Source organism: Cylas formicarius, unplaced genomic scaffold (assembly GCF_029955315.1).
Source record: "Cylas formicarius isolate icCylForm1 unplaced genomic scaffold, icCylForm1.1 PGA_scaffold_6__28_contigs__length_40554024, whole genome shotgun sequence".
NCBI lineage: Eukaryota > Metazoa > Arthropoda > Insecta > Coleoptera > Brentidae > Cylas > Cylas formicarius.
This window is the reverse complement of record NW_026844347.1, coordinates 19,802,643-19,816,488: the sequence shown is the minus strand read 5'-3', so window position 1 is coordinate 19,816,488 and position 13,846 is coordinate 19,802,643. Positions and strand designations below refer to the sequence as shown.

The following is a 13,846-nucleotide window of genomic DNA, read 5'->3' as shown; positions in this document are numbered from 1 at the left end:
TTTATTTCTTCATAATCATTATCTTGCGGATCAGGATCAAAATCATTAACTTTTGGATAATATTTATTTTGTATTAACAACAAATTTGAATGTTTTTCGCGTTTTTCTTTTGTTAATCGTGCAGGTAACACGGAATAAAAACTAGTTTTTTCATTTTTATTAAGCTCTAAGATATAAACATTGATGGAAATATCATTGTCTTTTTCAAATTTGCTTATTTTATTCATTTCCATAGGTGTTTGTAAATTTTCAGTTTTCAAAACACTTTTGTAGTATGGATATGAAGAGGGTAAATACTGACGAAAACGTGCTGGAAAGAGTCCGCATACAACTGACCAATAAAAACACGCTTGATCGTCATTTCTAATGTTAATACAAGCCCTTTTATTCGCAATTTCTTTAGGCAACTCAACGAAGGATGACCCGTTACCCATTTCAAATTTATTAATGTTAATCTCTAAATAAATAATATTATTTAAAGCCCACCCGGAATCACGTTCCTGAAACTCTGACATTTGATTTAAAATTTTATCTTGCACATTTTCAACAAACCAATCATTCAATTCTGTTCCTAAATCAACTACAGCATTTCCGGTACTCAGATATTTAACATCAACTTCGCCTTGGACATCATTTTTTGCCTTAATAAATTCACCGCAAAATGTGGTATTTACTTTCAGCAATAAAAATTTCTTTAAAATTTGACTAATTTTTTGTTGAAATATTGGACGAGAATCGTTTAAAAATTGAATTAAATCTTTATGAAGTAAATTAATTATGACACCAGTCTGAACTCTTCCCTGGAAACACGACGCTACCGATTCCCATACAACCATTTCATTTGTGTTTGTCTCGCGGCTACTACTTTGTAATCCCAATCCAAAATGCTTATGTTGATAATTAAGAATAATTTTTCTAATAGCTTTCAGATGTTGAATTGTAGTTTGTAATTTTCTTTTTAACCCAATAGATAAATCCTTTTCGTTAGAAACGATTTGGTTGCAAGATTCAATATTTTTATTTAGTCTCCTAAGCCACACATCACTATCTCTAAGAGTGAACTTGTCGGAAATATGCTTTTTTAATTTTTGTAAGGTTAAAATTAAGATTTGCGCTCTATGAATGATCTGCTTTACGCGCATCGTGGTTTATTAAATATATAACAGTAAATAAGACTTACCCTGTATAATATGTTGATTAATTTTGAATTATTTTGAATTTCTTTAAAGAGTTGGGCTTTCCAATATCTTTGGATCCCTCGTAGACCAGTTTGTACTGCCCCGACGCAAAGTGTTCTAGTCTCGGACGGAAAGCTTCTGTCACGCGAGTAGGAAGAAATACTACGGAATTTTCTAATTGCAGCAACACGGAATTGCCAAATTTTGTATTAACAATTTTGGCTCTAGTAATTTTAAACGGAACGCCTATCGGCAATTCATGCAGTTTGACAATCGGCTGCTCAAAATCACCTTCTGCAAGACAGGTTTGATTCAGTTGACTTAAGTCCATCTATAAATTATTATTAATTATTTTATCTCAAAATAAAAAAAATAAAAAAAAACTTACGCTTAAGATTGCTGCTATTCTATTTGCGGTTACGGGTTGAGAGTACTAAGATGATCTTTAGGAACTTTATAAAATAATAACAAATGTTAAAGAATTAAAATAAGACAATAAAAAAGGTACTTACTGCTTTTTTGTACGAACACCAAACTACTAAGTTAGCTTCCACGTTGCACGAATAATACCAAAAACAACTACTGACAAAACAGAGAAAAATGAGATGTATTTATACGGTGCGATAATACTTTCTAAAAGTTAACAAACGAAGACACCTCCACATGCGTTGCAACAAATTTTTCCCATTACGTTAATCCCACGGAGCAAATATAAAGGGGGCAATTAATTATTATTCTCAACAAGCAAAACAACTCGACATTTAGACTCGGCGCGTTTTGAAATTCCACATCCCATACGGAGATTGTAAAAAATGAAAGCAAGTTGGCCTTGATCTTTTGCGGCAACATACGTTCGTCCAACGTCCGAAGCGGTTGCGTTCCCGTGTGAAAGCGTGTTGACCTTGAGACTCCTACCTGCACGGTTGTCTGGCGACAACATCGCGTCTATTCAAATCGGCGTTGGTGCTTGTGGGTAGAAGACCTTTTCGACTTTTAATTCAACCATGGAAGGGAGTGCATGTGTATAAATACGTTGCATGTGTATTATAGACTATATTCAGTGCAATGAATACAGAAGTGCGATGTCCATTTCCCTACGACCCTACAACTGGTAAGTTTTATATTTTAATTACCTTTATACAGTGCGCGTCTTTTCTTGTGGGTTTCAGTTTGGGTTATCACTTTTTTGGTTAGTTTCTACCTGTTTTTAAAATATGATACTCATCTTTTTTACGTTGCATAATAACCGATTTAAATTGAGTGTTTTTAATAGCTTTTAAATGACAGTGAATGGAAAAGGGAATTTTGGCTTTTAAAAAATAAACAATTTTTAAATTTGTTTCAAAAATGTTTTATTTTTTGTACTAAAAAATTGCAGTTTGCCTTTTTGACAATAATAATCGAATTAAATTGAGCGTTTTTAATATCTTTTAAATGACAGTGAATAGGGAATTTTGGCTTTTAAAAAATAAACAATTTTTAAAATTACTGAAAGTTTTGTTTCAAAAATGTGCGTTTTATGGGGAAAACGCGAAATATATACATATTTTTGTTTATTTTTTGTACTAAAAAATTGCAGTTTGCCCTTTTGACAGTGAATTGAAACGTGAATTTTGGTATGCGCGTATAACTTAAAAAACAATTTTTAAAATTATTTGATAACCCCCCTTTTTGGAAGTTTTGTTTAAAAAAAAAATGTGTGTTTTATAGGAAACGCTACATATCATACTTTGTTTTGTTCTAGAAAAAATCGCGGTTTGTCCGTATGACAAGTCGCATATTATGTTGGCGCATCGCTTAGGGCGTCACATATTCAAATCACACAAAGAGTACCGGGGGTTAGAATTCCCGGTACGACATGAAACGACAAGGGAACATCACCAGCAGCAGGAGCAACCCGGTGGATCAAAAGAAACAAAGGAGCAGCAGGAGTACCCGGGTGGGTGGTCGACGGAGTGGGACGGCGAGGAGTGCACTTCGTATTTAGATTTCCTCCGGGAACGGGAAGAAGAACAACGCAAGGAACAGGAACAATGGGATGGTCGACTGAATCGACATAAAAAGAAGAAGAAACTCCTCGCCAGACCAATTTTATAAATAAAATAAAATAAAATGTATTAAAATTCAAGTTTATTTAATTATCCTCCCGATCCACCGCGTCACCGCGCCGCACCGTCACCGCCCTCTACCGGGGGGGCCTACGACGGTCGGAGCGCGCGACATCTAGCAGCGACGGGCGGAACCGGGGCAAAACAGGACGCTACACAAGCTGGCGACACAAGCGCGCGACATCTAGCAGCGACGGGCGGAACCGGGGCAAAACAGGACGCTACACAAGCTGGGTGGGGGGCGGAGCGCACTCTGGTAGACAGGGGGGACACTAGGACGCCACGCGCGGGGGGCCCCCGCTGCGGGGGGGTTAGGAAATTGAGGTTATGTACGGTTTCTGTTGCTTATATCGGCACTATACATCTACTGGCACATCACCAGAAATAGTTCGACTTTCAAACAGATTTAGCCTTGGTCTGTCGGTTAAGGCGTCTGACTAGAAATCAGATTCTCTATCAGCATAGGTTCGCTACTGCAAACGACCATTGTTTTGCTTGAAATATAATTTTCGTAAATAGCAGCTTATCCCAGAAAATTTTGTCAATTATGGGGATTGAGTTCTTAAATTTAAAACAATATAATGCCCTTATATTTCAAATGGCACATCACCAGAAGTAGATCTACTTTCAAAGAGATTTAGCCCTGGTCTGTAGGTTAAGGCGTCTGACTAGAAATCAGATTCTCCATCAGCATAGGTTCGCTACTGCAAAGGACCATTGTTTTGCTTTAAATATAATTTTCGTAAATAGCAGCTTATCCCAGAAAATTTTGTCAATTATGGGGATTGAGTTCATAAATTTAAAACAATATAATGCCCTTATATTTCAAAAATTCACATCACCGGAAATAGTTCTACTTTCAAACAGATTTAGCCCTGGTCTGTCGGTTAAGGCGTCTGACTAGAAATCAGATTCTCTATGGCAGCGTATGTTCGAAACCTACCTACTGCAAACGGCCATTGTTTTGCTTGAAATATATATTTTTTAATTAACAGCTCAGCCCAGAAACTTTTCTCAAATATGGGGATTGACTACATAAATTTAAAAAAATATAATTGCCTTATATTTAAACGCATGGCACATCACCAGAGATAGTTCGACTTTCAAACAGATTTAGCCTTGGTCTGTCGGTTAAGGCGTCTGACTAGAAATCAGATTCTCTGTCAGCATAGGTTCGGTACTGCAAACGACTATTGTTTTGCTTGAAATATAATTTTCGTAAATAGCAGCTTATCCCAGAAAATTTTGTCAATTATGGGGATTGAGTTCATAAATTTAAAACAATATAATGCCCTTATATTTCAAATGGCACATCACCGGAAATAGTTCTACTTTCAAACAGATTTAGCCCTGGTCTGAAGGTTAAGGCGTCTGACTAGAAATCAGATTCTCCATGGCAGCGTAGGTTCAAAACCTACCTGCTGCAAACGACCATTTGTTTTGCTTGAAATATAATTTTTGTAATTAGCAGCTCAGTCCAGAAAATTTTTTCAATTATGAGGATTGAGTGCATACATTTAAAACAATATAATGCCATTTTATTTCAAATTGCACATCACCAGAAGTAGTTCCACTTTCAAACAGATTTAGTCCTGGTCTGTCGATTAAGGCGTCTGACTAGAAATCAGATTCTAAAGGGCAGCGTAGGTCCGAAACCTACCTACTGCAAACGAAAATTGTTTTGGTTGAAATATATATTTTTTAATTAAAAGCTCAGCCCAGAAATTTTTCTCAAATATGGGGATTGAGTACATAAATTTATAAACATATAATGGCGTTATATTTCAACGCCTGGCACATCACCAGAAATAGTTCGACTTTCAAACATATTTAGCTTTGGTCGGTCGGTTAAGGCGTCTGACTAGAAATCAGATTCTCTATGGCAGCTTAGGTTCGAAACCTACCTACTGCAAACGAAAATTGTTTTGCTTGAAATATATATTTTTTAATTAAAACCTCAGCCAGGAAAATTTTGTCAATTATGGGGATTGAGTGCATAAATTTATAAGAATGTAATGCCCTTATATTTCAAATGGCACATCACCAGAAATAGTTCTACTTTCAAACAGAATTAGCCCTGGTCTGCCGGTTAAGGCGTCTGACTAGAAATCAGATTCTATGTGGCAGCGTAGGTTCGAAACCTACCTGCTGCAAACGACCATTGTTTTGCTTGAAATATAATTTTTGTAATTAGCAGCTCAGCCAAGAAAATTTTGTCAATTATGGGGATTGAGTTCATAAATTTAAAACAATATAATGCCCTTATATTTCAAATGGCACATCAGCGGAAATCGTTCCACTTTCAAACAGATTTAGTCCTGGTCTATCGCTTAAGGCATCTGACTAGAAATCAGATTCTCCATGGCAGCGTAGGTTCAAAACCTACCTGCTGCAAACGACCATTTGTTTTGCTTGAAATATAATTTTTGTAATTAGCAGCTCAGTCCAGAAAATTTTGTCAATTATGAGGATTGAGTGCATACATTTAAAACAATATAATGCCATTTTATTTCAAATTGCACATCACCAGAAATAGTTCCACTTTCAAACAGATTTAGTCCTAGTCTGTCGATTAAGGCGTCTGACTAGAAATCAGATTCTAAAGGGCAGCGTAGGTCCGAAACCTACCTACTGCAAACGAAAATTGTTTTTCTTGAAATATATATTTTTTAATTAAAAGCTCAGCCCAGAAATTTTTCTCAAATATGGGGATTGAGTGCATAAATTTATAAACATATAATGGCGTTATATTTCAACGCATGGCACATCACCAGAAATAGTTCTACTTTCAAACAGATTTAGCCCTGGTCTGTCGGCTAAGGCATCTGACCAGAAATCAGATTCTCCATGGCAGCGATGGTTCGAAACCTACCTACTGCAAACGGCAATTGTTTTGCTTGAAATATATATTTTTTAATTAACAGCTCAGCCCAGAAACTTTTCTCAAATATGGGGATTGACTACATAAATTAAAAAAAATATAATGGCCTTTCATTTCAACGCATGGCACATCACCAGAAATAGTTCGACTTTCAAACAGATTTAGCCCTGGTCTGTCGGTTAAGGCGTCTGACTAAAAATCAGATTCTCTGTGGCAGTGTAGGTTCGAAATCTACCTGCTGCAAACGACTATTGTTTTGCTTGAAATATAATTTTTGTAATTAGCAGCTCAGCCAAGAAAATTTTGTCAATTATGGGGACTGAGTGCATAAATTTAAAACAATATAATGCCCTTATATTTCAAATGGCACATCACCAGAAATAGTTCTACTTTCAAACAGATTTAGCACTGGTCTGTCGGTTAAGGCGTCTGAATAGAATTCAGATTCTCTATGGCAGCGTAAGTTCGAAACCTACCTACTGCAAACGGCCATTATTTTGCTTGAAATATATATTTTTTAATTAACAGCTAAGCCCAGAAACTTTTCGCAAATATGGGGATTGACTACATAAATTAAAAAAAATATAATGGCCTTATATTTCAACGCATGGCACATCACTAGAAATAGTTCGACTTTCAAACAGATTTAGCCCTGGTCTGTCGGTTAAGGCGTCTGACTAGAAATCAGATTCTCTGTGGCAGTGTAGGTTCGAAATCTAAATGCTGCACACGACCATTGTTTTGCTTGAAATATATATTTTTTAATTAAAACCTCAGCCAAGAAAATTTTGTCAATTATGGGGATTGAGTGCATAAATTTGTAAGAATGTAATGCCTTTATATTTCAAATGGCACATCACCAGAAATAGTTCTACTTTCAAACAGATTTAGCCCTGGTCTGTCGGCTAAGGCATCTGACCAGAAATCAGATTCTCCATGGCAACGTAGGTTCGAAACCTACCTACTGCAAACGGCAATTGTTTTGCTTGAAACATATATTTTTTAACTAACAGCTCAGCCCAGAAACTTTTCTCAAATATGGGGATTGACTACATAAATTAAAAAAAATATAATGGCCTTTTATTTCAACGCATGGCACATCACCAGAAATAGTTCGACTTTCAAACAGATTTAGCCCTGGTCTGTCCGTTACGGCGTCTGACTAGAAATCAGATTCTCTGTGGCAGTGTAGGTTCGAAATCTACCTGCTGCAAACGACCATTGTTTTGCTTGAAATATAATTTTTGTAATTAGCAGCTCAGCCAAGAAAATTTTGTCAATTATGGGGACTGAGTGCATAAATTTAAAACAATATAATGCCCTTATATTTCAAATGGCACATCACCAGAAATAGTTCTACTTTCAAACAGATTTAGCCCTTGTCTGTCGGTTAAGGCGTCTGAATAGAATTCAGATTCTCTATGGCAGCGTAAGTTCGAAACCTACCTACTGCAAACGGCCATTATTTTGCTTGAAATATATATTTTTTAATTAACAGCTAAGCCCAGAAACTTTTCGCAAATATGGGGATTGACTACATAAATTAAAAAAAATATAATGGCCTTATATTTCAACGCATGGCACATCACTAGAAATAGTTCGACTTTCAAACAGATTTAGCCCTGGTCTGTCGGTTAAGGCGTCTGACTAGAAATCAGATTCTCTGTGGCAGTGTAGGTTCGAAATCTACCTGCTGCAAACGACCATTGTTTTGCTTGAAATATAATTTTTGTAATTAGCTGCTCAGCCAAGAAAATTTTGTCAATTATGGGGATTGAGTGCATAAATTTAAAACAATATAATGCCCTTATATTTCAAATGGCACATCACCAGAAGTAGTTCTACTTTCAAACAGATTTAGCCCTGGTCTGTCGGTTAAGGCGTCTGAATAGAAATCAGATTCTCTATGGCAGCGTATGTTCGAAACCTACCTACTGCAAACGGCCATTATTTTGCTTGAAATATATATTTTTTAATTAACAGCTAAGCCCAGAAACTTTTCGCAAATATGGGGATTGACTACATAAATTAAAAAAAATATAATGGCCTTATATTTCAACGCATGGCACATCACCAGAAATAGTTCGACTTTCAAACAGATTTAGCCCTGGTCTGTCGGTTAAGGCGTCTGACTAAAAATCAGATTCTCTGTGGCAGTGTAGGTTCGAAATCTACCTGCTGCAAACGACTATTGTTTTGCTTGAAATATAATTTTTGTAATTAGCAGCTCAGCCAAGAAAATTTTGTCAATTATGGGGACTGAGTGCATAAATTTAAAACAATATAATGCCCTTATATTTCAAATGGCACATCACCAGAAATAGTTCTACTTTCAAACAGATTTAGCACTGGTCTGTCGGTTAAGGCGTCTGAATAGAATTCAGATTCTCTATGGCAGCGTAATTTCGAAACCTACCTACTGCAAACGGCCATTATTTTGCTTGAAATATATATTTTTTAATTAACAGCTAAGCCCAGAAACTTTTCGCAAATATGGGGATTGACTACATAAATTAAATAAAATATAATGGCCTTATATTTCAACGCATTGCACATCACCAGAAGTAGTTCTACTTTCAAACAGATTTAGCCCTGGTCTGTCGGTTAAGGCGTCTGAATAGAATTCAGATTCTCTATGGCAGCGTAAGTTCGAAACCTACCTACTGCAAACGGCCATTATTTTGCTTGAAATATATATTTTTTAATTAACAGCTAAGCCCAGAAACTTTTCGCAAATATGGGGATTGACTACATAAATTAAAAAAAATATAATGGCCTTATATTTCAACGCATGGCACATCACCAGAAGTAGTTCTACTTTCAAACAGATTTAGTCCTGGTCTGTCGGTTAAGGCGTCTGACTAGAAATCAGATTCTCTATGGCAGCGTATGTTCGTAACCTACTTACTGCAAACGGCAATTGTTTTGCTTGAAATATATATTTTTTAATTAACAGCTCAGCCCAGAAACTTTTCTCAAATATGGGGATTGACAACATAAATTTAAAACAATATAATGGCCTTATATTTCAGCGCATGACACATCACCAGAAATAGTTCGACTTTCAAACAGATTTAGCCTTGGTCTGTCGGTTAAGGCGTCTGACTAGAAATCAGATTCTCTATCAGCATAGGTTCGCTACTGCAAACGACCATTGTTTTGCTTGAAATATAATTTTCGTAAATAGCAGCTTATCCCAGAAAATTTTGTCAATTATGGGGATTGAGTTCTTAAATTTAAAACAATATAATGCCCTTATATTTCAAATGGCACATCACCAGAAATAGTTCTACTTTCAAACAGATTTAGCCCTGGTCTGTCTTTTAAGGCGTCTGAATAGAATTCAGATTCTCTATGGCAGCGTAAGTTCGAAACCTACCTACTACAAACGGCCATTATTTTGCCTGAAATATGTATTTTTTAATTAACAGCTAATCCCAGAAACTTTTCGCAAATATGGGGATTGACTACATAAATTAAAAAAAAAAATAATGGCCTTATATTTCAACGCATGGCACATCACCAGAAATGGTTCGACTTTCAAACAGATTTAGCCCTGGTCTGTCGGTTAAGGCGTCTGACTAGAAATCAGATTCTCTGTGGCAGTGTAGGTTCGAAATCTGCCTGCTGCAAACGACCATTGTTTTGCTTGAAATATAATTTTTGTAATTAGCTGCTCAGCCAAGAAAATTTTGTCAATTATGGGGATTGAGTGCATAAATTTAAAACAATATAATGCCCTTATATTTCAAATGGCACATCACCAGAAGTAGTTCTACTTTCAAACAGATTTAGCCCTGGTCTGTCGGTTAAGGCGTCTGACTAGAAATCAGATTCTCTATGGCAGCGTAGGTTCGAAACCTACCTACTGCAAACGAAAATTGTTTTGCTTGAAATATATATTTTTTAATTAAAACCTCAGCCAAGAAAATTTTGTCAATTATGGGGATTGAGTGCATAAATTTATAAGAATGTAATGCCTTTATATTTCAAATGGCACATCACCAGAAATAGTTCTACTTTCAAACAGATTTAGCCCTGGTCTGTCGGCTAAGGCATCTGACCAGAAATCAGATTCTCCATGGCAACGTAGGTTCGAAACCTACCTACTGCAAACGGCAATTGTTTTGCTTGAAATATATATTTTTTAATTAACAGCTCAGCCCAGAAACTTTTCTCAAATATGGGGATTGACTACATAAATTAAAAAAAATATAATGGCCTTTTATTTCAACGCATGGCACATCACCAGAAATAGTTCGACTTTCAAACAGATTTAGCCCTGGTCTGTCGGTTAAGGCGTCTGACTAGAAATCAGATTCTCTGTGGCAGTGTAGGTTCGAAATCTACCTGCTGCAAACGACCATTGTTTTGCTTGAAATATAATTTTTGTAATTAGCAGCTCAGCCAAGAAAATTTTGTCAATTATGGGGACTGAGTGCATAAATTTAAAACAATATAATGCCCTTATATTTCAAATGGCACATCACCAGAAATAGTTCTACTTTCAAACAGACTTAGCCCTTGTCTGTCGGTTAAGGCGTCTGAATAGAATTCAGATTCTCTATGGCAGCGTAAGTTCGAAACCTACCTACTGCAAACGGCCATTATTTTGCTTGAAATATATATTTTTTAATTAACAGCTAAGCCCAGAAACTTTTCGCAAATATGGGGATTGACTACATAAATTAAAAAAAATATAATGGCCTTATATTTCAACGCATGGCACATCACTAGAAATAGTACGACTTTCAAACAGATTTAGCCCTGGTCTGTCGGTTAAGGCGACTGACTAGAAATCAGATTCTCTGTGGCAGTGTAGGTTCGAAATCTACCTGCTGCAAACGACCATTGTTTTGCTTGAAATATAATTTTTGTAATTAGCTGCTCAGCCAAGAAAATTTTGTCAATTATGGGGATTGAGTGCATAAATTTAAAACAATATAATGCCCTTATATTTCAAATGGCACATCACCAGAAGTAGTTCTACTTTCAAACAGATTTAGCCCTGGTCTGTCGGTTAAGGCGTCTGAATAGAAATCAGATTCTCTATGGCAGCGTATGTTCGAAACCTACCTACTGCAAACGGCCATTATTTTGCTTGAAATATATATTTTTTAATTAACAGCTAAGCCCAGAAACTTTTCGCAAATATGGGGATTGACTACATAAATTAAAAAAAATATAATGGCCTTATATTTCAACGCATGGCACATCACCAGAAATAGTTCGACTTTCAAACAGATTTAGCCCTGGTCTGTCGGTTAAGGCGTCTGACTAAAAATCAGATTCTCTGTGGCAGTATAGGTTCGAAATCTACCTGCTGCAAACGACTATTGTTTTGCTTGAAATATAATTTTTGTAATTAGCAGCTCAGCCAAGAAAATTTTGTCAATTATGGGGACTGAGTGCATAAATTTAAAACAATATAATGCCCTTATATTTCAAATGGCACATCACCAGAAATAGTTCTACTTTCAAACAGATTTAGCACTGGTCTGTCGGTTAAGGCGTCTGAATAGAATTCAGATTCTCTATGGCAGCGTAAGTTCGAAACCTACCTACTGCAAACGGCCATTATTTTGCTTGAAATATATATTTTTTAATTAACAGCTAAGCCCAGAAACTTTTCGCAAATATGGGGATTGACTACATAAATTAAATAAAATATAATGGCCTTATATTTAAACGCATGGCACATCACCAGAAGTAGTTCTACTTTCAAACAGATTTAGCCCTGGTCTGTCGGTTAAGGCGTCTGAATAGAATTCAGATTCTCTATGGCAGCGTAAGTTCGAAACCTACCTACTGCAAACGGCCATTATTTTGCTTGAAATATATATTTTTTAATTAACAGCTAAGCCCAGAAACTTTTCGCATATATGGGGATTGACTACATAAATTAAAAAAAATATAATGGCCTTATATTTCAACGCATGGCACATCACCAGAAGTAGTTCTACTTTCAAACAGATTTAGTCCTGGTCTGTCGGTTAAGGCGTCTGACTAGAAATCAGATTCTCTATGGCAGCGTATGTTCGTAACCTACTTACTGCAAACGGCAATTGTTTTGCTTGAAATATATATTTTTTAATTAACAGCTCAGCCCAGAAACTTTTCTCAAATATGGGGATTGACAACATAAATTTAAAACAATATAGTGGCCTTATATTTCAACGCATGACACATCACCAGAAATAGTTCGACTTTCAAACAGATTTAGCCTTGGTCTGTCGGTTAAGGCGTCTGACTAGAAATCAGATTCTCTATCAGCATAGGTTCGCTACTGCAAACGACCATTGTTTTGCTTGAAATATAATTTTCGCAAAATAGCAGCTTATCCCAGAAAATTTTGTCAATTATGGGGATTGAGTTCTTAAATTTAAAACAATATAATGCCCTTATATTTCAAATGGCACATCACCAGATATAGTTCTACTTTCAAACAGATTTAGCCCTGGTCTGTCGGTTAAGGCGTCTGAATAGAATTCAGATTCTCTATGGCAGCGTAAGTTCGAAACCTACCTACTACAAACGGCCATTATTTTGCCTGAAATATATATTTTTTAATTAACAGCTAAGCCCAGAAACTTTTCGCAAATATGGGGATTGACTACATAAATTAAAAAAAAAAATAATGGCCTTATATTTCAACGCATGGCACATCACCAGAAATAGTTCGACTTTCAAACAGATTTAGCCCTGGTCTGTCGGTTAAGGCGTCTGACTAGAAATCAGATTCTCTGTGGCAGTGTAGATTCGAAATCTATCTGCTGCAAACCACCATTGTTTTGCTTGTAATATAATTTTTGTAATTAGCAGCTCAGCCCAGAAAATTTTGTCAATTATGGGGATTGAGTGCATAAATTTAAAACAATATTATGCCCTTATATTTCAAATGGCACATCACCAGAAGTAGTTCTACTTTCAAACAGATTTAGCCCTGGTCTGTCGGTTAAGGCGTCTGACTAGAAATCAGATTCTCTATGGCAGCGTATGTTCGAAACCTACCTACTGCAAACGGCCATTGTTTTGCTTGAAATATATATTTTTTAATTAACAGCTCAGCCCAGAAACTTTTCTCAAATATGGCGATTGACTACATAAATTTAAAACAATACAATGGCCTTATATTTCAACGCATGGCACATCACCAGAAATAGTTCGACTTTCAAACAGATTTAGCCTTGGTCAGTCGGTTAAGGCGTCTGACTAGAAATCAGATTCTCTGTCAGCATAGGTTCGGTACTGTAAACGACTATTGTTTTGCTTGAAATATAATTTTCGTAAATAGCAGCTTATCCCAGAAAATTTTGTCAATTATGGGGATTGAGTTCATAAATTTAAAACAATATAATGCCCTTATATTTCAAATGGCACATCACCGGAAATAGTTCTACTGTCAAACAGATTTAGCCCTGGTCTGAATGTTAAGGCGTCTGACTAGAAATCAGATTCTCTATGGCAGCGTAAGTTCGAAACCTACCTACTGCAAACGGCCATTATTTTGCTTGAAATACATATTTTTTAATTAACAGCTAAGCCCAGAAACTTTTCGCAAATATGGGGATTGACTACATAAATTAAAAAAAATATAATGGCCATATATTTCAACGCATGGCACATCACCAGAAATAGTTCGACTTTCAAACAGATTTAGCCCTGGTCTGTCGGTTAAG

General features: G+C 36.1%; 1 protein-coding gene and 1 long non-coding RNA gene across 2 annotated transcripts; one reads left to right on the top strand and one right to left on the bottom strand.

Annotated features, from left to right (window-relative positions):
• Window positions 1-395: 395 nt before the first annotated feature.
• LOC132703397 (uncharacterized) lies at window positions 396-1,780 on the bottom strand. Its single transcript, XR_009619072.1, has 3 exons — window positions 1,691-1,780; window positions 1,567-1,630; window positions 396-1,509 (listed from the first exon to the last, which is right to left on the bottom strand). It is a non-coding gene; the product is annotated as an uncharacterized LOC132703397 (long non-coding RNA).
• Window positions 1,781-2,150: 370 nt separating this feature from the next.
• On the top strand, window positions 2,151-3,275 carry LOC132703396 (uncharacterized). Its single transcript, XM_060672635.1, has 2 exons — window positions 2,151-2,289; window positions 2,923-3,275. The coding sequence occupies exons 1-2, from the start codon at window positions 2,244-2,246 to the stop codon at window positions 3,273-3,275; spliced, it is 399 nt and encodes a 132-aa protein (XP_060528618.1). The 5' UTR covers window positions 2,151-2,243.
• Window positions 3,276-13,846: the final 10,571 nt, after the last annotated feature.